Genomic DNA, 27,930 nt, shown 5'->3' with positions numbered 1-27,930 from the left:
TTTGACGCTAACATATATATATATATATTAACTTTATAAATCCTTTATAACTTAATTTATTGAATTTGATTTCGTAGAATCTAAATATCAACTATTTATTGCACTTCCGGCCATGTCTAAAAAAGTACCAGACATTTTCGTGAAAATATGAAATTTACTTAATATCAATCTATTAATATATATATAAAAGGATTCAACTAGATAAATTAGAATTAGGTAGCAAAACAGTAACAAAACTTTCGGTTTCGCTATCGCTAAGATTAAAATTCGTTCTTTCATAAATTCTATGATCGAAAGATCGACAATGAGAGTCCTTTGTTTTTAATTGAACACCCGAATTGGTGGCTTCGGAAATTCTTTGTAAATTTCCAAAGAAAACACTATCAGTACCGATACTCTCGGCTCCACTTTCGCTAGCTCCATCGCAAAAAGATTCAGTTTCATCCGTTTCAGAGACACTACTAACTTCTGATTTCAATAATTGTTTTCGTGAACTATTACTGTCGGTACTACTAAGGTATCCATTATCTTCAATTTTCGTAGGTCCTGAAGATGATTTATCTGAAATTATTTTCACTGATTTTTCACGTTCCGAATCATTCTGACAATCTTTGAAAGAAGTAGCAGAATATAAATGTTCTTGAAACCGCGAACATTTATTGTTATTAAGATACTCGAAATCCAATAAAGAAGTTGAAGCTTTTTGAAGATTCCTACGATGATAATATTGATCGTTATTATACCCTACTTTTAAGCCATCGCTTTGGACAGGAGAGCCGTTGCTGGCCGTAGGGTCAACCGCTTCGACACTATTCCTGTCCCATAACCCGTTTTTTGACGACAATGTAGACGACGAAGAAAGGACTGCTTGTTGTTTTATTGCTCCTTCTACAGGTATGGGTGCTTTTGGAGATTGATATATGTTTTCGGTTGGTGGTAATGGTACAACATCTGGTTGATTGAAATTTGCTTGTCTTTGTCTTTTAGCTTGCCTCTTTTCGGGTGTTAAGTATTTCTTTTTCTTCCATGATAAATTATCACTGATATCGCCGTTTAGAGAATGACTACTGCCTAAGAAACTAGATTCCTTCAAATTCGATCTTAATTTAGCTTCGTATATTTCCCGAAGGCTACCGTAGCCCCGTCTTTCCAAAGGATCGTAATCATTTTGTTCGAGATTATCGTCGTTACGAAAACTACCTTTACTTTTGAGTAATATCTGTGCTGGTCTTTCCAAAGAATCCATAAAAATTTCATTGATCATTTCCTTCTCCGTACTTATCTCATCATTAATCTTTAATTTCATTGGTTTCCTATCCAAAGTATCCGGCTCGTATTCGGATTCATCTTGTTTGACATAATTATCCGGTGAATCTTGTACCTTGATTGTCAAATGTCCAGGATTTTCTGGTTCGTATTGTATATCTGGAGCAGAATCGTCGCTACCAGCTGGACTTACGTATCCATCGTTCACGTAAACTTCACTCACTAAGGAATAGACTTCTGATTTAGGCACGATTAATTCTGGCAAAGCATTGTAATAATTTTTTTCTAACACGTTCTTTTTCAATTTGGAAAGTACAGATTCACCAGTTTGACCATTGATTACTGCATTCTGTATCGTCAATTCCTCGTCCAAAGGAAGAGCCGTTGATAGAGTTGGACTCGATTGATCTATAGATTCCGGCGAGGTAGACGATTTCCTATTATATTTCAAACGTTCCAAACTATCGACTTCGTAATCGCTCATCTTTACCGATTTCGAATAATGTTCCAATACTTTAGCGTCTACCATCTCACGAATCACAGCATCCATTATCCGTTTCGTTCTATTTTTCGTAGCTGGTAATTCGTTTATCATATCTGGAAGTCCACCTTTCGATTTAGTTATTCTTTCATTAGCATTATTATCTTTCTTATGAAAATCTCTTTCTACATCTCTTTTAGATACTTTATTGTCATTGACTTTTTCAACTTCTTCTTTCTTTTCGATCGCAGCATTTTCTTCCATTTGTTTGATAAACGAATTTTCTATGGCTTTTCTTACCTTCTCGTTAACTATATCTTCAGCAATGAAATGATTATCTTTATTACTATTACATTGCTGAATGTAACTCGAGTTTTCGAACATAGATTTTGTCGATCTTTTTGAGAAAACGCTATAACGATCGTCGTTTTCTATAATTTCACTCCTAGCAATTGGCTGATGAACGTTTCTCGAAATTCTAAAGATCGATGAATTGTCTTGCCAAGAGAATGAACATTTTCTTGTTTCTTTGTGAAATTCTAAGAAATCGCATTTTGCTAATTCTTTCACGTATTCGAAATTTTCAACGAAAGTTTTCTTATCATTGTGACAATTCTTTTGTTCTTGTTCGATCTTTTCCAGCCAGTGCAATCGATTTGGTTTAACATCTTCCAGCCAAGCTCGAACTTTACTTTCACCTGGACTAGGCTGATCGTTTCTTGGAAATATCGCTAAATTTCTATAAGAGTTTGCACAACCCGGACAGCCTGTGCATCTCAACGATTTCGCCGACTTTGTCGATTTCGTCGCCACATTTTGGGACGAACTCGAAATCGATTTTTCTAGTTGCTTCTGTTTGCTAGTTGAATTACTACGTTCTGCGTCACTTTCTTCCTCCGGAATAGCTATTATAAAAGAAATATACAGAATGTCACAAGAAAGTTCTAAAGTGAAAAATACCGATGAAAATCTTACCGACGAGAGTAGGAAGAAATTTTTTAGCAGCCATCTTATGTTTCGCGATAGAAATAACTTCGCGAATTTTGAGAAGAAATTCTATTGCTGCCGGAGGTGGAGACTACAAAAATCTAAGATTAGAATCGTTCGATTGAAAAATGTTAAAAGCTCGAAAAAACTTACCAATAACAATTGCCTATCGAAGTATGCAGGATTGAAGTATAATTTTCTTCGTTGAGTACCTGGAAGTACCGGTACTTCTTGCTGATGAGAACTATCTACTGTTTCAACTATTCTAACATCCTCCTCGGGTAATCTCTCTCCAAGCATTGAACCAGATCCAAATACAGTTTCCGAATGGTCTAGATATACATAGCGCGGGTGAATGATTGCAGAAGTAAACTGGCTCTACAAATTCAATGCCACATATCAGTATACACATTTGTTGTTTACCTAACTACAAAATGAAACGCTTTAACAGTAAGACATATACTATTTTAGTAATTTCAAAAAAATCATTTCATTATTACTCATTTGCATCTATTATTCTATATGTTATTTCTCCATACGAACATGTTCACAATTTTGTTCTTCATCGCTCGGAACCAATTCGTCTCCTAATTCGTTCTCAGTCAAAACACTGTTAGTATCATTTTCCAAATGCCTCGATGTGATTAACAGTGGATTGTTTTTGATGAAACCACCACTAATAATATTATTAGCAACACCTTCCCTTGGGCCAGGTAACGTAAGTTCTGGTTCTTCGATCGATTTTCTCTTTCCTCTTCTGCTATGAAGATATAGCGATACACTAGCTACGTATATGATAGCTAGAATGACAGAGGAAAGACCAATGGCAGCGTATTCGGTAGCCGAGAGTCCTCGAGAAACTTGAGAATTCGATGAAAATATTATTTCTCGAACGTCTAAATACATTTTGGGGGGAGAGAAAAATAATAGAAATTCAATAAATTATTGAAAATCATTACATGATTTATATTTATTTTGCTAAGGAAGTTTAAAATACGAACTGCTTCTCGATGGCGATCCAGCGACTCTAAATGCAACACAAGGTGCAAATACGCCAGCAGCAGTATTGTTTTCTCGCGGTGATGCATCTCTGCATATAAGGTTGGCAATTACTACTCGACCTTCTGCAGCATCTCTTAATCCGCTTTCACCGATCCACTGCGTGTAAAGATTCTTAATATTAATAAGATAATATACAAAATACGACGATAAAATAATATACAAACTAACCTGAAGAAAAGTTCTCCCTTCGTCGCGAAACAATCTGAATGGTGGTTCCGTATTTGATAGATTTCTCAGTTCCGACCATCCTGATTTTCCTAATTGTCTCGCTCCTGTTATTCCACAAACAGGAGTAGTTACATCTGTTATCAAAAGATACGAAATTACGTTGACGTAGCACGAAATGATATTGACAAAATCGCGTGGATGTACCTTTGAAACGAATTTCAGCATGCGGATAAATAATTTGACCACGCTGGGGTAGAAAAACGTATGGCACTCGCTCGATTAGACCCGAATTACTAATAAATCCAGCAACACTGCATTCTGAAATTTCATTGTACAAGCAATTATTTAGTTCATTTGAAAATGAAATATACGATACTTAAATCTACATGAATATTTTAGTAGGTCGAATTTTCCTTCATCGGGGTATATCACTGCAACCGGTCGTCATTAATTATCGATATCTCGCGACAAGCGACACGATCTATCATTTACGTGTATGGAGAGTAGGTAGATATATTGTACGTATATAAAAGAGATAGCTTCCAGTTTCCGTCGGTGTGTCGCAGGGTCGAATGGCGACGCGATCTTTAAGGTCGCAAGGCCAACCGGGAGAACTTCAAATGACTCTTTTCGTTGGACCAACTTTACCAATCGTTTATCACTCGACAGTTATCCGATTTCCTTACATGGATCGTTCATCGTGAGCCTAGAAAGTCACAAAGTAGATATGGTCCTAGTCGATTAGCATACACGCGACACGAGCTCCTGCTAAGAAATGAGATTTCGATTAAATCCTCTTTGACCTTTTTTTTTTTTAATGTCTATTTTATCTCCATATTGTACACCTATTAGGATTATATGATTAATAACGTTTAACACGATCAAATTTTGTCCCAATTTTGTAACTTCAAATATACAGAAAACATTTGTCTATATTATATTACCGTATAGTTTGGGACGGAATCATTTATCGATATTAATGATTCGTATTAACGTTAACTGCCACGAATCCTGCTAAATCCTGTTTGGTAAAGCGGTAAATCCTGCTTGCCACGTAGAAACTTACTTGAGCCATTCAACGAATAAATAATTTGTATTCTGTGTACCTGCTCGTTGAGCGTACCGCTTCGCGAGAAACGGCAAAAATTTCTGTCTTTGACTTTATGCGACCGCTCAATAAAGGATCATATCGGTAAACGCGACTCGCATTTTCATCTTAATACTCTGCTATACTAAAAACGTACGATTTTCGATTTAATCTAAATATATTTTATTTACATCTCTTATCTCCTATCATTACCTCGAATTAAAGTAACGCTATAAATATATATATATTGTTGTATTGCTGACAATATTGATTATTCTAAGATAACAGCGACGAAGATACTACTCCATTGGATAAAATAGTTTTCATTTTATACATTTACCACTTCTAACGTAAAGTTACAATGAATTGTTTGCAGAATTATTTGCTATTCGATCGGATAATGTAAATCCATGCAATTTATCTATCACTTGAAAGCTATAAATCTTCCTTCCTACATTCCAAAGTACTCTCATTGTCTGTCTAGTGTATAGCCAATCAACGTTGAAAAATAGCGAGGAAGAATTAAAGAAAGGCACTCGGAGTATTTATCTATTAATTGAAAACTAAGTACTAAATATGTACTTCGTGAAATATTTATGAAATACCCTGTGTGGATAGGATCCCAAGATCGAATTAGGATCTTTTTGATAATAGTAAATAAACTATCGGAGAGTCGAGCTTGTAAGTAAGTCACCTTTAAGTACCGCAAGCTAACCCGACTTATCCTACCATCTCTTCTTTCTTTCTTTCTCTTTTTATTTCTCTCTTTTATTCGCTCTTTACCAAAGTTCTTGCTTGATAATTGTAAATATTCTGTCAAAATTAGATGTAAATTTAAATGTCAATTTCACGAAAAACTTATATGAAATAATCAAAAGATCTTTTCCTTATACTAATGATAAATAAATACTCTAGACATGACAAAAGTACATTTTGTATAATGAAACCAAATGAATTTGTAATTAATTTTAAAATGTACTTTTCTCTGTGCGGTGTGAAATAATTAAAAAAGTTTCAATCCGTAGAAGATTGCACTTAATTTCAAGTTGTTTCATTTTCTTCCTTCTTTTTGTACTCTTCTGTAATTGCAAGATCCTCGAGGTACTTTCATACATACATATATCTCGTATGTTCTTTGACGACGTGACGACGACTCTATAGAAACTTGCCCAGACACTTTTACATTATGATAATTAATTACTTACACTGTAATTAACAAAGTTATTTATCTCTCTTTCTTTTTTTACCTGTTGTGATCAATTTTTTTCAAATTTCTCCTGAACCGTTAACTTGACTGCAGTTTTTCTTTACTATTATTACATACTCATTAGAAAATGAGAGAGAGAGAGAGAGAGAGAGAGAGAGTTATCATTTAATCGAATTACCTAACATTCGTAGCTTGAAGCAATGCTTCATTTTATTCTAATATTTTTGATCTTCATTAGATATTACTGAGAGAACGGTATAATTCATTAAAAATAAAGACAAAATATTATTCCGAGAAAAAAATTGGAGAAAATAAGATCTCGAACACGTTCTCACGATATACATGTATATAGACAATATTATTCGGTGAATTGACGCATAAGAAAATACCTTAACGCTATGATCTATCAAGCAAAACACCCTATCGGCACACTTCGATCAGCTATTATGCGGAAACATCTTCGAAAAATTTATTTTACGGATCAATTTTTAATTGATAGTTACAGTTTCATTTATTATAAGCGGATGATCAAATTTATGAGCAACTTTGAATAAAATGATTATATTTGAAATACTTAGATACTTTCCATAGATACTTTATTTTTTCTCTTCAAAACATTAATTTAGGGTAAAAAGATTTATCGAACACAGTCAATTACGTCGCCGACCTTGAAATGATGAATTTAGAAAAATTTCACAAATTCTAATATCCTTCATATATTTAAAAGGTTAGAATTAAAATTCAATTGGTCGGCTGTCTTTCAACGAATATCTTTATAAATTCGAATCTTTACAAACCCATACAATAAATCTTTTTCTCACGATAGAAACACGTAGTTATTGATGAAGAAAGAAATATTTACGCGAGTCAGGTGGCACGTTCGTACATAAGTAGCTAACTGTTAGATAGCTTGAAATGAAATCCCACACTCGTAATATCTACATATTTATATACCTACATATACAGGTATATCACTCAGAGAGACAGAAATAGAGATGTTACATAATTACGTCATTACTGGAGCAATTCCTGTGTAAAACGAAAGACAATTATAGTACTTTTGAATCTTAAGCGTGATACTTTTACACGACATTTGTATTTTGACGATTAATATTCATTTAAGAGAGAGAGAGAGAGAGAGAGAGAAGTGTAAACATAATTGAAATGAATAAAATGATATATCCATTCGATGTATTATTGGGATTTTCGTTGAAATATTCCTTCTTGAGAGTTTCTAAGATGTCTATCTTTGTTTTTTTTTCAAAGAACGGGTCAGATGACAATAAGTTGTCGATTGTTTAAATTAAGTATATGCTCGAGTCGTATAGCGTAAGACTGGTCAGGCAAGTGAAGAAATTATAAATTGATGGCTACAGTCCTGATGTAAGATCAGCTATGAGGTCAGTGATTGGATCGCCAAGTATTCACCCTTAGTCTGGCAACGGGTTGCGTTCGTGCTCGATTATGGTTCCGAAGATTTCCTTGGTCTCGATGCGTGCTTCCAAAGATACAGTTAACATTCTACACGCTCAATATTCTATCGCGAAAACACTCGATTATCATCTTATGTGAGATCCTACAAATATTCTGCATAACTGTTTTGCGTGACAAATTATTCTAAAGAACAAAAATTATGCACAAAATCGTAAGTGATTGGTAAGTTTGTTTTTAAATATCAACGCAATAAATTCAATTGAAGAGAAACCGAAGTAGCGAGTTATTTAATCATTTGTCTAATGTTGCGAACATTAAATAATTGAATAGAAAATATTGATTGCAAATGAATATAAGATAGATTTATCAGAGGAAACGCGAACATTGGAAATATGTATTTTTCTCTCTGGCTCGCGAGAAATATAACGAGGGTTTAAGTATATCGCATTACATTAATTATTTGAATGTCGAAAAGTATAAGGTTAAAAAGGTACCTCCCATCCTAATTCTACGTTTCGAAGACGATTTTATAACCGTTCGGTTTCAATATCAACCCATCCTGGAGCATCTCTAATTGTAAATCAGTGTCCAATTAGTTGAATCAACCTCAAAGAAAAGAGATGAACAAGAATGCCGAATAATATCGATACCTTCTCTTTGAATTAATTTCAATATTACCGTTAATCGAACGTTCTTTATGTTACTTGAAAAATACGATCACCTTGAACAAGAACGACTCAATGATAACATCTTTTCACTTATTTTCGATCATTTTGTTAATTAAAATGATTATAATTATAGAGTAAAGTGATTTGTAATTGAAATTGGATAAAAAAAAAAGAAAATTATCTTAATAAATGTTAAGTGTATAGTATATATACTTACATAATGTAAATGTTTTCACAAATTTGCAATCATTAAGAGAGTCAAGAAATGAAATTATCTTAATAATCGATTCTACCTCGATATTTTTCAACAAAATCTTCACAATATATATAATAATAAATATAATAATTATATTAAATGCACACAGAGAGAGTTTGAAAATAATATAATAATGAGTTTACTTGTAATAGAAATAATAATTGGTTGGTAATTGGAAATTAAAGTTTTGGTTATTCTCGAAGGAGATACGTAAAACATATTTACGAGCTAACGAGGCGAGATTAAACGCGTATATTTCGCGGAAGCGATAGTCTTTTAAAAGGCAAATTCATGCGTGGTTCTCACTCATGATGATAGTCATTTTTTAACTTAGCCTTTTCATACATCGATCGTAAAATTTGTATTTATATACGTTATTAAGAAATGTTCGCCGAGAGGATCGAAACATGCAGGATCGTTACGTTCCTTTAAAACGTCGCACGATATAATCCATTTTCATTTAGTCGAGTTGGAAGGAAAAATGACAAACATGATCAAGAATGACCTTGACTTAGAGCTTGCCCATCCAAATGAAAAAGGATAAACTTGTATAGCGTTCTCTCTCTCTCTCGTTGCATCCTTTGTATGCAAATGTCACGGCATTTCGACGATCGTATCGAGTCGGAATATGGCCAGAAGGCGTTTCGAGAAAGAAGAAGACGATGCAATTGTTGTTTCTCGAACAGTTGGAGCAATCATTTTCAATGACGCGCTTCGATTGAAAACGGTACATACGGAAACGAAAAGAGGACGAAAAGAGGACGAAAAATGTCAAGAGAAGTAAGGGGATGAGTCCAACAATTCCTTTTCCTTCCACTCTAAAGCCCTGCATGTACAAATATAATCCAATTTTTCTATCTTAACTATTGTAACAACATTTAAATCTAAGTATTATAAAAAAGTGATATCAAATTAGACCTAAACATAGATATTCAATCATGTTTGATGAGAGTGCAATATTCCAAGGGAAAGAAATGAATCTTCTTTTTAAGATTTAAGGTTGTTATATGTACAAGGAAGATGAAAGGGTTACTTGAATATTATTGCTTTCTTTGGCGGTACGGGTAATTCAGATCGCCGTTAAATTGTTCCTCTCTCTCTCTCTCCTTATCTTGCCGTACAATTTGTCCAAATTAGTAGGTTACAGGTTGCAGGTTCTTCCTTTATGCATACACTTTCGGGATGTAGTCTTGACGAGTTTTCACATTGCATCGAATAAAAAATGAATTTTGTGTCTTTATTTTTTTTCACTGATATTTCTGTAATATTATATAATTTTAGTTACGATAATAATTGATGAAAATGATGTTGCCATATTATCCTGACAGGACCTGTTATAAATTTGAAAATGATTTTTTTGTTCGATTTTGTTGCACTGAGATCCTTGGGTATGATGTTCCATGTAATAAATCATTTATTTATGAACCGACATTGAATATCTTTTTGGTAATAAGACATTTAAATCTATATATATACGTAACTTTTGATTACGATAACATGATTGCCATCGATCAATGCAAATTGATGTTTCAAAATCGAAGATTTATGTTGATCAAATGAATATCTTATTTTTATATTTCATCGTATATTTAAAATCTTGATATTTTGGTTTAATTAAATAATTCGTACTTACCATGGATATCGTTTACACAAATTTGTAAATCTTCCCGGAAAATCGGTAAACTGTCGTTGCATTGACAGGAACAGGAAGTGTTGAATGGCGAAAGAGTTAACGTCGAAGGATTGCTGGATAAAGATCTGGAGGTTCCGCTGCTGAGCACTGTACAAGTTTCTGTACACGTACCTACCAACAAATAAATTATACTCTTTAGGAAAAATCATTTTTCTCTCGAACGCGTATCGAAACATTGACTTTACCAATTGAAACACTTTCTTGAAAATTCATAGATGATTGGAATAGTACAAAAGAAAGATAATATTGCACAATTTATTTAGTGTTTTATTTCTGTAGAATCTTACCAATAGAAAATGATTGTTTTATCGAGTGAGATAAATGAAATAATTATAGATATAATAAATATAACAATCCAAATATTTGTATTTTAATATAATTATTTCATAATAATTAATATAAAGTTTTTCGTTTTATGGTTACCTTCGAACGTAAAGATGTCTCCATTGGAATGTCTGGTAACCATAAATTCCAGGCCATGAGCAAAACGCAGAAGATCAAAAAGGCTCGCTAGAACGAGCGCTAGGAGACGCATTTTACTCCCTGCATTCTAAAAAAACCATAAACAAAAAGAAGACTAACTATTTACTTGTCTATACAAATAAATTCATAAATAATCAAAGAAAAAAACAAAAATATGGACGAAAAATGTTTAAGTCTTTAATAAGAAGAAGATAAAAGAAGAAACATAAATTTGTTATAGGCTTCCCCAATTAAACGTCTGAGAGAGAGAGAGAGAGAGAGAGAGAGAGAAAGACCGAGACCGATGGCACACGTATACGAAGATTTCTTAAACGATCGATAAACTTAAAAATTGTCTCTTTCGATTACGTAGCACTTTATATTCTTTCTCGTAAAAAAGGTGTTCATTTTTCTGACGTTTCTTATCTATACTGCCACCGTATTTTACTCGACCACCCGACACTTGTTCATTTATTTATTTCTATTTTGCGACATCCGTTTATAATGAAAATGTCAATTATTTATTATAGATAAATTGTGTTCGTCGCGATAGATTTGAACGATGATCAAATGTAAATTTAGAATAAAAATGTATCTTGATGACAATGGTTTACTGATTTCTCAAAGAATCGTATTAGGTAAGAAGAAGAAATAAATTTGGATAAAGGAATTCGAAAGATGTGCCTTCCTTGTTGGTAGACCGTAACCGGTAAAACAAGTCACAGAAGACAAACTTGTGTCTCTATGTCCTTATTTTTCTTTCCTTCTTTCATCGAATTACTCTTAAGAGAGATTCCAATACTCTGCTAATTATCGGTCGCGCGCGTGTTCAAACTCTTGAGTACTTTCTTCCTATCGGTTCACCTTTCGACGTCGAGAATGAGTCGATTAATCATCACTCTTGCCAATTGCTGATCGGGGGGATCAATGTGTTCCCTAAATTCTCTCTAAGAACTTGCGTTACTTAATTTCAAAATTCACTTGGGAAAAGCAACTTTTCGGATGTGTGGCCTGTATATTATTATAATATATCATTTTTTAATTTTAAATACGAAAATAGGAGAAGAGAGCAGTAGAATTGAAAAAATATGACAAGATCTCGCGCAGTAAATCTGTCAACATATTTTCGCGAAAATTTATAAGTCCGGAACATGCCTACGGCTTTGCAACACGTTGAACTTCATATTTTTCTTCTTTTTCGCTAATAAATTTATGCATTCCTTTGCTTCGAAATACAAACATTCAAATAATAATTATAATATATAATTTTCTTAGATTCTTATATTAATGGTTATTATTTGGACTTTGATTTCTATACCTATTACTAAGAGGAACATTGATAAATCGTGTGTGTCAGAAGGAGGATAAATAATTTTCATACGCTAAGAGAGTTGTTCTGACGAGAAGAGTGTCTTGTTATCATCCAACAACACGTACCATTTTTAAGCTCATTCCTCTTCCAAGTGATATCATCATTCGACGAAAAAATAAAATAAGACGGTAGTAAGGGAAGAGAACTGCTTTTTTTCTTCTTCTTTTTTTCTCTTTCTCTTCCCGTTTGAAAAGTCAAATTACGAGATACCGCAAAAACACTTGTGGCTGCCATTCACAGTCAGAATAAAAGGATGGAGGAACAGCAAAGGGTCTGCGTGTCAAGAAAACTACTTGAATAATGCTTTTTTTATTCTTTCTTTTTGTTATTTCCTGTCAAGAAGGGGGGAAACCAAGAAAAATCACAATATCTTAATAATCCTCGAAATGGCATAACACGCAAGTGTTTCTTGATCTTATCCTTAAATCGATCTAAAGTATGGTCCCTGCGGACGAGCAATAGGGCGTCAGATTTAATTGATAATATATTAACATTATAATAGCGTTCATAAAAGTGAATGCCCTTAAGGGTGGTCCTGAAAAGTGCTGGAATTTCAAACTTTTTTTTCGTCGATTTACAGTTACAAAGTACGTCGATACCAAATTTCATTATTTTTGCGTGCATTCAATCAAACATTGTAATACGCAACTTAAAAGATCATATTTGAATATCTAAAAAAGAAAGGTATGATAAATTTATCCAACGACGTAGTAGAACAATACGCTCACCGTTAGACGTTTTACTCGCTCGAGAAGATCTCGCTGTATGTATGTACTACGTAACCAACTCGAAAGGCCATTATATCCATTCAAGAGACTTCTGTCTACGCCTATCCTTTTATTTTGTTAACTTCCTACTAACAAAAAACACTATATTTTGCCCCAATCAGGTAGGCAAAGATAGATTTAGACAGAGAGAAAGAGAAACTCGCAATCAAAGAGTTCGAATTTCAAATGAAAAGGCGAATTTTGCGAAGATATCGGTAAATTATAATGAGTATGGTTGGAATACGCATTGCACATTGGAGATTAAGCTCAAGTGCAAGAACGAGCCGCGAAGCATAAGTATGTAAATGAGCTGAAACATGATATTTAACGGTTGCACATGCAAAATCGACCGATCATTATCGTTCGTCCGAAATCGATGCCAATGAACTCATACCCCTTTTTTCCTTTTTTATTTATTTCTTAATCTTTAGTTAGTTCCCCCCTTAGACCTTTTTCTTCATTTGTATTTTATTTTTCTATTTTGAAGATAGTTAGCGGTTTTGAAATTACTTACTGGGCGTGTCCAATCGCAAAATAATGTAACATATATGAAACAAATGAGTTAGTTAGCCAAACGTTCATAGCTATTTATTCTTTATATTAATATAGATTTTAAAGGAAAAAAAATGATATTTATATAAAGAGTAAGAATCCATTTATAAAAGATATTCGAAAGCCACTGTTTTAACTTACAAATTACATGATACGTCTTGGAAATCGGTTGATTAATAGCCACTGGTTAATAGTCATCATTATCAGGATGGTAACGATAATTCGTTTGATTAAAGTTCCACTCGACGACATGAATTCTCATCGTTTCCGAACTCGCATCATTGCTCTGCGATTATCGTGATAAGTTGATGAACAAAAATCGATTTCTTTTTTCAAATTTTTCGATCAACGAAACGGCGTGACCGTTAACCATGCAACGATACTGAACTAAAATTGAAATGAACGAAACTCAAAGAAAAAAATAGAAACGTAAAAAGAATAAATAAAACATATAAGAAAAGTTGAATAATTATCGTCTCGTTAGATTTCATCGTCTAAGAAAAGTTTCAAGAAAAATCGAGGAAGGTAAAGAGTTTCCTTTCTCTTATATTATAAAAAAAAAAAAACAAAAAGTATAGGTAAACGCGAAGGGAGAGACTCGCGTTAAGTTCGACAGTCAAGTATGCTCGAGAGAGAGACGTCTTGTATGTATATGACTCGAAGAACGAACGGTTTGCTCAATAAACGGATGGTCTGTTTGTATGCCATCTAGACACTGACAAAAAATATCTACTTTTGCTTGATTTTTTATCTTTTTTTCTTTTTCTTTATTATTTTTTATCATTTATTTTTAGACTGCGAATATCTCATTTATTACATCTTAAAATACATCAAATGTACATATATATACTCTACGTTAAAATATTTATTATATTATTATTATATAGATCATATTATTATATTTTTATTATATATTATTCTTAATGTTAATATACTTATATACTAAAGTATAGATTAAAAATGATTATGCCAGATGAAATGATTATATTAATTATATAATAGTATAGGCAAGTGCGTACATTGGTGCGTACATTGGCGAGTAAAAAAATGTCAGGTAATAATTAGAAAGCAAAAAGACAGGAGAAGAGGGCTACGTTTTGAATAAAATCGTTTCTCGTGTCTCGAGTTCATTCATCTTTCGCACTCAATTTCATCCTGCTCAATACCATATACTTTGCATATATAGATACCTAAGTACGTGTATAGATATATGTAAATATATATTTGTCACAAAGAATAATTGAAAATATACGAATCATCCATCGAAATAAATCTTAAAGACAGAGATAACGGATCTTTCGAAGTCGGTTTAACGAAAACCAACTCTGCATCCGATTCATTAGTTTGGTTTCTAATACCCATGAGAAAGAAAAATGACAGAATTCGAACTATCTTCGAATGAAACGTAATCTCAATTTCTCGTCAACAATAATTTGGAATTTTCAAGAACGAAGCGGAATTTTAAATAGTTTTTAACATGCAAGTACAGTTGCTTGTACTATAATAGTATAATAATTGTATTCTAGACGAACGTATATGTTCACATAATGAAACGAAGTAGCGTTTATATTAAAACTTTATCAGCTTAATAGCTAATGACGGAGGAAGAGAAGATGACCAATTCGAAATAGAAAGGATACATACCATCAAGAATTACAGTTGAACATAGGCCAAGTGCATATCTAAGTATATCTAAGCGCAGTTGTGCGCAGTTGCGCACAGTTGAGCGCACCTGAAGGTAGTATGCTCACTGGTCGTCAGGAGGATTACGAATAACTCGGATGCCCTAAGCGCTCGATCATCGTCCTTGGAAATGTTTCAACTCTATCTACAATACTATATTATATATAATACATACCTACTTTTGTTTCTTAGCTACATACAATAATTATATACATATACAATCGTTGAATTTATAGTCTAATGAATATCGCGCGATTAAATGTTTTCGTTTCGTTAACATTTTGTTTCATTTTTCAAAATTCATTTTCAAACAGAACTTAAAAAAAGATGACACGTCGTTGGTTTAATCAATTTCCTTCAATTATCCCTGTCGTCGTCTTCGTCGTTTCATGACAAGCTTCAGGTTTAGCAAGAAGGAAGGAAGGAAGGAATGGGGGGAGGGAGGTGAGAGGTAATTCGAGTTGCTTCTTATTGTTCGAGAGTTAAACGGCTAGAACGTGTGCGAAATTCTAACGAAGACACCTTTCGCTAATCATTTTCTTAGCGTCACCATTTTATGTCATTTCCAAGTAAAACTCAGAACTTCGTGTCCAATTACTTTTCTCTTCATTAGAACGAGTCATTTCCAACGGTAATTATCTATTTACTCGCGTCAGAGATTGATAATTTACTTTATAAATTCTTTTCTAGAAGTTTATCTGCGCGTGCGTACTATTCTTGTCATTTTACTTTCCCTTAGACAGGAGTTCCTCAGACCTATCCAAAAACCGTCCCCCCGTTGCTTCATTTGCATAGATCATATATTTTATATAAACAATTGTTCCAATTATTAATTTTCTATGAAAAAATATGATTTTTGATTAGACGATATACAGAGAATTTGATGGTAAGATAAAAAAAATGTAAAATGTATAGAAGGAAGAGGAAGATCCTCATCAATCGGACGATGGCATCAGAGTCACGGCACGAGCCGTATTACCGTGATACATTCTTACGAGTCCGTTCAAGAGACAAAAACGAGCTATAAAACGGTGTCTATATAGGAAAAAAAAAAAAGCCTTCTTTTTGCTCTTCAAACGGAACTATGTGTTTAGCGTAATGATCCTAATTGCATAAGTGTTTTAACATCAAAGAGTGACCAAACATTTTCTTTCATTTTTTACATTTATATTACGAAATATTATTTAATATTATATTAATATTATTATTATATTGTATTGTAAATAAAGTAATTTAAATGTTATCGTGATATTTATATTATTAAATTTTCTTATTTCTCTTTCAAAGATATAAAATAATTTGTTTCTATAAACTTTATGTTGTATTTGTTAAAAAAGTAAATAAATGTTGTCGACTCGTAATGGTTATTACACGGCTGTTTGCTGAACGTTTCGCATGATTTTCAACGCATTACTATGGGAATATTATGAGAACGCATTTCTGTCAAGTTTATTACAAGTTATTTATAAAACATATCTTTATGTTTTTTCCTTTTTATTATTATCTATATAAAATAAATGAAAAAGAAAAAAAAACATAATAATTCAACGATAACAAATAAAAGAATCAATAATTTATACACGTTTCGATCTCTGACACTATCGATATTTGAATAATTAATTAATTCATTTTTTACAAATACATGAGTTTTTGCGAATAACTAAAGATGTTATTTACGCATGCATGTTTACTTTTTTGCTATATCTATATTTAAGTTGTGATTGAAAAGAAAGCAACGGTAAAGCATAAGTTTATACTTTGTAAAACCACAAAAGTATACGAATACTTACGATTAGAATGAATTCGAAATAATTGTGGTCGCACAAGTACGACTTAATAATAACAGTTATTAATATGATAATAAAGCTTACATCATAATGAAAGGCTCGTAAGCCGTATGATCGTTGGAAAACCACTTTGTTTGAGTTAACGAGAAAATTTCTAGCAACGAGCGAAATGAAGAAATGCCGAGAAAAATGTTGTTAACAATTTCTATTTCATTTGACAAATGCTTCTTTAACAATGAATACTTTCTTGTCTTATTTTTTGTTCTTTTTAATTACAAGCGCCATTTCTATTTAGTAATTTTCTCACAAATAATAAAATCTTATTATACTAGTGTATATTTTCAGATGAAATCTTTTTACGTCTGAAAAAATATGAATCTGTGAAGAGTCTTGTCTTTCGTTCATTCAACTCTTAGTCAATCGATCTTACGTGTTTTTTGAAACGTTATCTATATTAATATTTTCGAAAGTTTTCATTTACAGAGCTTCTGTAAATAAGTATCCAAAATAAGATGATTCATATCGAGTTATTTCTTCTCGTAATATTCTTCGAACGTACATTATTTTTCGAAATGAACTAAAAAAAAAGAGAAACAAAATACGAAATCCAAAGTAGTTTTATGCGCGATTAATTTCCACTCGCAAATAAATATTACCTTTCAAGCTGAATTATTCGAATTATTTATGCGCGTATATATATGGATAACTTTCTTGGTTCAATAATCATTGCTACGTCCTTCCATTTTTTATTACCTCTATCGACAACTCTATATATCATTTCTCTGATCAGCCGGAACGGTTCAATGACATTTACGATTATTATTCGGGATAATTTGTTAAATTGCTTTTTTATACACGCGTACGAATTATTTTTTCTTTTATTCAAAATTGGTGCTAGATAGTATACAATTTTGGACGAAAAAATATTTCATTTGCAAATATAATTTGCGGGATAACAAGTTTTATTATATATATTTATATATAATATTTTGTAATTTTATGACAAAAATGCTCAGGACAAGATTATACTATCCCAAGATGCATATCTTTTCTCAATGTCATGTTCCTACGAGATTTCAAAGTCGTCTTTGGTTTTTTTAATGGACATTTTATTTATTACAATAAATAAAATTAATTCGGTGTCATATTAACAAATTTAGTATTATATTTATTTATAAAATAATCATACAACAAATATGGCGATTTTGGTGGAATGAATTTAATATCAAGGAACCGAATGAATTCCTATATCTATTATAAAAGAGTATACTTAAACAAGACTCTATTACTCTTGAAAAGACGATTTTTTATTTCTTTTACTTGCTAAGGTGTCAAAACTCGCACTGTAGGGAAAAATATTCATTGAAATAAAAGTAAAAGAACAAAAAAATAAAGTAAGTTGAAAAAAAGAAAGAGATAAGATAAAAGATGCCGCTTTTTGTAAGATTATTTGATGGGTGCCGTGTCATAAAGGAAATTATAAAAAAGGGATTTGTATAAAACAGCTACAATCAAAGAAAGTTCCTGTGATATTAATAAAAATATGAATGTATAGAAAGAGAGGAAGAAGGAGAACGGAAGAGTATGTTAGTAGAGGAGAGGAGTAAAAGGAAATGGAAGAAGAAAGATAAGAAATTTCAGTAAATTCTCAATAAATGTGAGAAAGAGAGAAAAATATATGCTCGAAGACGAGTTTTCGAAGGTACTTTACTATCCCAATCAATTTTTTTTTAAACATGATACTTTCGAGGAATTGTTATTACGTCCCTGCTGTTTGTTAATGGCACTTGGATGGAATCCGAAAGATGACCAGTTATCGTACCTAAATTTGCGTGCATATTTTCAAAGATTGTCTGTTATATATAAATATGTATGTTAGCTTCAAAATATCTCCTTGCAATATCTTTTATTATAACATTGCAAGTTTTGCAAAAATTCATAAACGTGAAATTTTAGATTGTATATATATTACTAATAATTTAATAATGAAATATATGAAAAAGTTAACTCTTCGTCGAGTTAATAAGAATTCGCGTGTTTAACGCCTTTTTCAATTCAACAACACATGCTTTCTGTCTTTTCTTTTTTCCAACGAATCATTTTACTAACCGTACCCATCGTTGCTTGACTTTAATGATTTCATGGAAACTAGTATTTCAACGTGGTTAGGCCATTGACTATATTTCTAAAGTTATCTTATTTTTTCTTCACTAAATTCTGATGGTAGTAAAAAATATTCCTAACTATCCTATTAAATGAACTTAAAATCATATATAAATAGCAGACCATAAACAATTGTATAGTATTAAAACCACCACGCTTGATTCTAATTCAGCTATCGCAATAATTAAATAAATACGTAATTATCTTCTTCATTAACTCGAAAAAGAGACACATATCACAAGAGACTTTAGAATATTTTACGTATATTTAAACAGTTAATTCTAAACAATTGTATTTCATAAAAACTACAACATTACACTCTAATCCAACTATTTCGAGGTGATTGAAGAAAATGAGTGTTTGTTATCTAAGAGATTGGTCACAAAATGATTTCTCTAATTAACTCGCAAAACATAAAATATACAAAATACTCGACATGTCAAGAATCTTTCGACAGATCTTAAGAGAAGTTGTATAAATTCTTGAAAATTTTATTTTTTATTAAATGTCCCTCTCTCATTTTGTCATACACATTCGAATTTCATGGTTATTCATCAGTTTTATGATCATTAGAAAAATCTTCTGTATTAAGTTGTTGAAGTTTTGGACATTTGGCTGAAAGATTTGAAACAATTCCGTAGATTGCGTTTCGTAAGCCCGACCACGATCCTTACGGAAAGAGTTAATTACCTTCTATCGTGGTAGAATTCAACAACCATCCCTCTACTAGTTATATATAAAGAAAGACACGAGTACTTATTGGGGTATAGTCACGTACGCATCTTACGTTTCTAGAAATACCCTCTTTACAAATATCCAAATAAGGATAATGATCATAAAAAAAAGAGTAAGTCATTTTGTAAATAAATATTATGACATTTGAAACTGTAAGGAATAAAATTTGATGAAATTATTCAATCGAAAACATGCGGGAACTACATGGAAAAGATGACTTTATTTACCGTTAATTAAAAAACGGCGAAAAAGAGATAAAGAGGGAGAGAGTGTTGCTTGGTTCGCGAAAGTCGAATTAAGATGCGTCCAGTGTCGTTCTAGGTCCCCGTCGTTTCGAGTTTTACGAGTGTTAAGATTTACAGGCTGCTACATGATTCGATTCTCGCTTCCATTCTTTCCTCTTCCTTTTTGTGCTAATGAAAGACATGGAAGACAGAAAAAGAGAGGGTGAGAGAGTAGAAGCAAGTTTCGCAGCCAAGCGTGAAATCTTTATTAATTCCAGCCCATCTAAAGTACTATCGGAATGGTCGTCTTTTATAAATTAACACGAACAATATATTTTTTACTAAAACAATATCACATTTTACTAAATAATATAACTATTCTATTAGAATAATAAGTTTTATTTGAAAAGAATGTCCTCTTAGAAAGCAGAACGTTCATTCCGTAAAGTTGACTTTGAAAATGAGAAAATGTGGAATAGTCTACTCTGCTTCTGAATTTACTTTTAACGAAAAACATAATAAGACTAACATACATCATTTTATATAGATATTAAAAAGCTTATTTTCATTTGTAAACTCTGAAATGCATCTCACGTCCAGTTAAATTATGTTCGAATAACTCCGAGTATTAGACCATATCTGATAATTATATACCCGGAAAAATTTCGATTCGAATGCGCACCTTTGAATCAAATTACTAAGAAGATTGTTCTTTTTTCTTTTGGAGTCGATGAACTCGTTATACGAACTGGATAATCCTGACCTTGATGCGTTTCAATAAAGGTCAGGTTTAATCGCTAGAAATTATTAGGGGTACTACCGGTCTTGCAACATTTTACCGCTTTACTCTGTACTTTCGATCCAACCAATTGATTTTTCTTTTTTCAAGGAAATAGATCATTCTCGTTCAGTAGGCAAATCGGTTCAGAATGAAATCGTTCTAAGAACGAGTTTCATTTTAATACGAGAAAATCAATTTACCAAAATTCTCTAATTTTTGATTACTTCTTCATGTTTTATTACGAAAGATTTGTTACCGAATAACGACAAATTAGAAAACTCAAAGAATTTATTTAACGTTTAATCGAGATAAGAAAAAACTCTTCTTATACGATCAAAAGCTTGTTCTAAGGAATAAAAAAAGTCGTTATAAGAAAGTAAATACGTAGTAGAAAGAATGATAGTGGTTATTCTATCGTATTTCATTACCTAATTTCCCATCATCTTTTACATTCTTTTTCTTTTAGTCTTCCAATCCTTAAAAGTATTAAGAAACCCTCTAAGAAATTCTTTTCTCGATGTGTGATTGATGAATAAATGTATTTCGATTTAAGCAAAAAGCAATTATATTACGGAGATAAGATATCAGAATGACCGATAACAAATGAAAGGGAATGAAAGAAAAAACGAGAGAGAGAGAGAGAGAGAGAGAGAGAGAGAGAGAGAGAGAGAGAGAGAGAGAGAGAGAGANAGAGAGAGAGAGAGAGAGAGAGAGAAAGAGAGAGAGAGAGAGAGAGAGAGAGAGAGTTTTTACCACGAATTTTTTACTTGCTTCACATTATTTTTGCATCAATCTTAAAAATAAAATAATTGTTTCATGACAACGAAATGAAATAAAGATAGAAGCTATATTACTATGGTTTTGAAGTTTTTTCAATTCACAAGAAAGTAAATTCATCAAAGCGTAATACGTAAGACTGTTCTTTCGTTGAATATTTCTTTCACGATCTAGTTTGATGATTCGTTAATTAATATTTATACTTTGCCCAGGCAAGCATGACACTTCCTGCGTACCGTATACCTAAAACTATTAAATATTACACATTTTTTTTCTTTTATTTGATTGAGAAGTGTATTTTCCGAAGCATAACTCCAAGTATCTTCTTTTCGTAATGATTTGATCTAACTTGACTTTTATTTAACCCTATAGGAAGTTGCAGCAGAATTTCATTTATGCAGCAGTATCCATACATTGTCTGTGTTATTATAAATCATGTTTTTTTTTAAATGATATAATTTACGTAATATTTTAATTATAAAAAAGAAAGAAAAAAAATCATATTAATACGTATGATAAAGATTCACATATCTCTGTATATTGGTATACGGGTATACCAATATAGCATTACATAGCAACATAGCAGTTGCGTTACAAGGGATAATAAATATTTTATGAAAATAACACACACGCACAGTTACAAAAATGATTCCAATCTTTAGAAAAAAAGATATATACGAATAAGGTGTCTTATTTTAAATAGTAAGTATGAAAAAAATATTGGTAAATGATAAAGTAATGTGTGTTACACATAGACGTAAGATTCAAAGAACGTTATTAGTCATGGTTCTACCTTTCCTATGAAAATGATTGCAAAGCTAGCTGAAACACCTGCTATCCACTTCTAACTATCCCATAGACGTTTTATGTCATAACGAGCTTCAGGTTATATCGTATAGTTGTACTTAGCAAGACTTATCCGCCATCTGGACTATTATTTACGTCCCTACGTTGAGCGAATCCTGCTGGAATTGGAAATGTTTTCTATACGAAATCTTTCTTCCTCTTTTTCTTTTGAATTCTGTCAAATCATCGATATTAAACGAACGTACTTGAAGTATTCTCAACTACACAATGTAGAAGAAGAAGACAAAATTTCGTATTAAGCACCTAATTTTCGAAATGAATGCATGAAAACTAAAGTAGAGTATAAAAGAATAGAATAAGAATACTCTAGAGAAAAAAAGAAAAAAAAGGGGGATAGAGAGAGAGAGAGAGAGAGAGAGAGAGAGAGGAAGATGAAGACGGAAGGCGATAATTGAAACGTCACGGTACGATTATCAATAATAAGAGGCAAAGTATAACGTGTAGGTAGAATAGACACAGTGTAGTTAGACTTGGACGCAGGCACGCGCGTATAATTACGACATTTCGATCTTATTTATTATGCAATATACAGCAAGGACTTTTTATCTCGATCAACAACACCGAATGAATACTTAATTAATGAAAATATCTGAATGATTGCTCGTATACAAAAATTAGATCTAAATGTTTCTTTTTATTTTCATATTTTCATTGTTATTATGATGGATATTGAACAAAAAACTCACTTTTATTTCAACGGTATAAAATTACATGCGAATAAGTTTTTTTTTAAATACATCCTTAAATACATCCTACTATATATTTACTATTATCATAATTATGCAGTCGAGCTAACGAGCACATTGGTGGATTCTTGCGAGAAGCGAGAAGCGAAAGTGAACACGTGAGCGCATATTAGATAGCGAGACGAAAGGAAGATGAATAAAACGAAAGTCTGTGAGATACAAACTCTACGCTATATTTATAAAGAAGAAAGAAAAAATAACGCGCGATTAATAAATTAATTAAAAATATTACAATTTAAAAATATTCAATGTTATAATACTCTTAACTCAAGCATAAACATCTGTGTTAGTTATTTATTTTGACAAAAGACAATTTACAAGAATTGTAAATCACGTAAATGAAAAAATGTTAGTCATGAATGCTGAAGAAAGTTTTGAATATAAAGAGTCATCGGTATCGATAGGGTATACGCATAACTAAAAGTACAGTACAGAAGTACCTAGAAGTATCTCTCTACGTACGTTACCTGTCTTATGATAGAAAAAGAATAAACCCCGAGAAAACGTGAAAATTTAATGCCGTAAATGTCTTAGGTTATCGTACGCGTGATAACTCTTTATAACGGATTCTTCTTGTAAAAGCATGCACACGATTGTTAGGTATATACTTCTAAATTCGATTAAAACGTCATAAAAAGGAATTCAATGAGAAAAAGAAGCGGGACTAACGTAAGAAGAAGAAAATCTAAACGACGGACTATGATTCAACGAAATTAGATCAACTCTGAAGGAATGCGGTGCAGCGTCATTGTGACTGGACTTTAATCTAGTATAACATATGTAAGTATATAATATCTACGTGATATGTGTTATACAAATATGTTGCGATAATATAGAAATATTATTACAAAATATGACCAGTGAATTATGATATTTGATTTGTCTCATTGACGTTTTGACAATTTCAAATGTCATAGTGTATACTGTCATAGAACGACAATACATAAAATATCTAGTATGACATTTAGCTTGGAAAAATCAATCTTATTTTAATATTAAAATAAGATATATATACTGGATATTAACAAATTATTTTAGTTTTATAAATTCCGAGTATCGTGTAAATTTAAAATGCTAAAATATAGGAGTAGAACAATTAATAACCTAACATATGTAAGATACTTAATCAAAAATTGATCGACAAGTTTCTTAAAGTCAATAAAAAAGAATGAACGATTGGCTGGACTTATAGACTCAAGAGGATTCAAGTTTCAAGACAAGAAGCATATTTAATTAATGATAGAACTCACGAATAACGGAAGCCATGAATCTTACGATACTCATCGATGTATTCAGTTTTTCCCTTGAAAGGAGATAATTATCGCACTTTATATTCACTATTAACGCTTTCCCAACAAAGATATACATACGTATATTATACATATACAATTATAGATATATGATCACACAATCAGTGATCATTATACATTTATACAGCGTGTCCCAGCAACATTTTTTTTTCGCAAATATGTTTATATCTATATATCTTGTGTATATAGATACGAATTTATCTTTTTATTCTCCTCTTATCTGAAAAATTTTAGCGAATAAAAATGATTATGCAAATCGGAACAAATTTGAACAATTCTCGAACATAATCTAAATACCACTTTTAACGTTCTAAATAATCTATTACAATCAAAATGACTTATTACATTTTTGTAAAATAAAAATCTATGTATGAAAAGGTTTATATTTATATATGTTATATAAAGAAATGAAGTAAGGTGCTTTTATAGGAGACCTTAAATTAAATAAAACGAGTGAAAGTTAATCAACGAAGAAGGTTAATGAACAATCATTCACATTTTTTACATTCGAGAAAGAAGAAATTATTATTAGTATTAATAGTAGTAGCAACTTTCAACGTCTCGATTTATGATCGATCTCTTGTCATCGAGTAAGACTACTCGATCGATGTCAGTAATCTTCTGGGTGAAACGTTTTGTACATATGGCTATCGAGTCTTAATTAAATTTTGCTCTTAAGTCTATTCGTCTGTTAGTTTCTTCATCTCCATCCGAGATTTTTCTCTTTTTCTCTTTGTCTCTCTCTCTCTCTTTCTCCCATCGGTTGATCATTACATCGCATAGTCTATAACTGTTGCTAACTCTCTCATCATAAATGTATTCGGAACATCGTTAACGAGATACATATATGTGTATTATCTTATATGTTTCAAGAAGTAAAGATTAGAAATTTACTCAAGTAGTATCGATTCAAATTCAATTCAAACTCATTGTTCGCGTTTATTTTATTTCTATAAAATATTAATATATTATACCTTGTTTTATATTGTAAATCTGTCTTCTTTCATACTCTAACTGGTCAGTTTAGTTATTTCAGGAAATACCGAATTATATAATATAATAAAAATATCAAAACACATTACAAGGTACATTTTCGTTGCATGCAATTGTACCTACTTTTTTCAATAGTAAAAAAAGCTATTGCATGCCTCAAATTACTGTAATAGTTATATACAAAAAATATATTTTTCAAAAAGTTTTCCCGTTATATTACATTGTCCGTTGTGTTATATTACCTATAGTTTTCTGTAAACGTAGGTACTATAGGAAAAAAAATTAAAAGTTGACCTCTGAACCTTAAAGCACGTAGCGTTGCACGCGTTCTTCTATGCATCTAAATATTTAATGAAGAAATATCTAAAGATTTAATACTTATGGTTAATGTAAAATTGGTATCACTAGAAATGAATAGGAATACTACTATTAAAGAATAGGTAGAAACTAATTTACCTATTAATTTAGCGTCCCCTACTTTTTACCAAAATCATTGATAACTAATGCATATTTGATTAATCAAACGTGTGGTTCGTCAATATGTTTTGTTTTTTTATGCTATCATAGGACAAGCGTTCATATCAAAAGGAAAATCTCGCCCCCATTTTCTGACCACACCGTGTCGCTTTCGTTTATTTGCATTTCTCCGTGGTTAAGAAATATAAATATTTCCGGTCCGATTAATCTCTGCAAAACGGGAGAAAAAGACGAGGATGAATCTGTGTGATCTTTCGTTACGGACACTTTAATTCAACTAGATGGAAAAGCGAAGACGACCTCTTTTAAACATTCTTATTTGCTTGTTTTCACATGAAAATTCATTTCTAGATTAAGATTCGCAAGATAACTTTTGCAAGTTCTATTAATATAAAGAAATAAGAAAAAAGATCTAACCTGTATAATTTTAGACGAGTATGATGATCGAGCGAGGAAATTTGGAAGGATGTTATCACCACTATAATTCCTTTCGGAAAATAAGATCTACTGGATCATTCACGCACAAGAGAACAATAAAAGAAAAAGGCTTGACCTGTTTGTTCGTTTGTTGGTTGGTTCGTTCTCAACTAACGTTTGCTAAGACTACTCGTCTCCCCGACGATAAACTCGAGATAGTCTTTCGAATCTGCGCCGCGTGCTGGTCCGGTAGTTTGTGACTCGAGCTGAACCAAGTCACGCCATGCTTCTCACGTTGTCGTGTTCGCTCACTCGCTCGCTCGCTCGCTCGCTCGCTCTCTCTCTCTCTCTCTCTCTCTCTCTCTCTCTCTCTCTCTCTCTCTCTCTCTTTCTATCTTTCTATTCCCTTTTGCGCGCACACAAATATAAGCGCAACAGGATATACAGAAAGACACGAAGAACACATGCATACATATGTATGCATACTCTCTCCCCCTTCCTCCATTCGAGTACTATAACTTGCCGCGTCGAGTCCTACCTTCCTTATCTTCTCTCATTTTTTCCCTCTTTCAAATTCCCTCTTTCCTGATATATTTCAGATGGTTTACCCTAATCCTCATTTCTAATTAATTTACTCATTTGTTTTGCATGCGTGGGTGCGTATACGAAAAAGTTCATTCACTTTTGGTATAATATGATAAATGGATCGTCTGCAAATCCTGAATATTAATATGATGATATGGAAATTAATGCGTCATATTAATTGCGAGAGTATGTTCAAAAATAGTAATTTATATTAATAGGTTTGCTTTTAGTATAACCTGTTTTTCTTTTATTCTTAATTCGATGCTAACGATATAACTTTTGTAGATTTCGCCTAGAATAAATTGGCTTAACATTTTTACAAGAGATCAAGTTTCATCTTATAGAGTTGATATGCAAATATTGCAAAATACTTGAGATATCTCTTATGCGAAAGAGAAATCGTACATATATATCTAACTTTTCGAACTGAAATCAATAAAAAACAATGATATTTGTGGATAAATCTATATAAACCTATCACACGCGGTCATTTGACCTGTATTTTGTAATTTCTACTAAATAAATTCTTATCGTTGAAATACACAACCCTGTTCATAAAACTTCTTATGTATATCTAATTTTTACTGTTCTGCATTGATTACAAATTTACAAAACGTGCATGAAGCGTTTTTGAAGCGAGGATCGAAGTCAAGCAAAAGATATGTAATATCAAGTAACGTTATTACAATCGTAATAATACGAAAGGACAGAAATATCTATAAGCTGGCTTTTTTATTTCTCTCCGTGAAAATTATTAATATCGCGTGAACTTTTTAAGGAAAGCGCACGAGTCCGGATCATTTCCTTTTCTCTTTTTCTGCCTTTTTTACTAAATACCAAGAATAAAGTTTCGGTTTACTTTTTGATCTCGTCGGATTCTCGAATCGACTACCCGATATGGTAATTAAAGGTAACACGATATT

General features: G+C 32.0%; 1 protein-coding gene across 2 annotated transcripts; it reads right to left on the bottom strand.

Annotated features, from left to right (window-relative positions):
• Positions 1 to 50: 50 nt before the first annotated feature.
• Positions 51 to 26,642, bottom strand: LOC106790993. 2 transcript variants are annotated; one of them, XM_014756297.1, is made up of 11 exons: positions 26,423 to 26,642; positions 25,985 to 26,215; positions 10,733 to 10,859; positions 10,250 to 10,420; positions 4,169 to 4,282; positions 3,965 to 4,098; positions 3,736 to 3,892; positions 3,278 to 3,630; positions 2,888 to 3,112; positions 2,723 to 2,825; positions 51 to 2,652 (listed from the first exon to the last, which is right to left on the bottom strand). In XM_014756297.1, exons 3-11 carry the CDS (start codon positions 10,842 to 10,844, stop codon positions 194 to 196), a joined length of 3,828 nt encoding a protein of 1,275 aa, XP_014611783.1. In that variant the 5' UTR covers positions 10,845 to 10,859; positions 25,985 to 26,215; positions 26,423 to 26,642; the 3' UTR covers positions 51 to 193. The 2 variants fall into 2 exon arrangements, with proteins under 2 accessions (XP_014611783.1, XP_014611782.1); XM_014756296.1 differs by lacking the exon at positions 25,985 to 26,215.
• Between the last annotated feature and the right edge of the window lie 1,288 nt (positions 26,643 to 27,930).

Source organism: Polistes canadensis, unplaced genomic scaffold (genome assembly GCF_001313835.1).
Source record: "Polistes canadensis isolate GaletaPanama2010 unplaced genomic scaffold, ASM131383v1 scaffold_275, whole genome shotgun sequence".
Lineage (NCBI taxonomy): Eukaryota > Metazoa > Arthropoda > Insecta > Hymenoptera > Vespidae > Polistes > Polistes canadensis.
The sequence above is the reverse complement of the archived record's forward strand: the minus strand, read 5'-3'. Positions and strand labels throughout refer to the sequence as shown.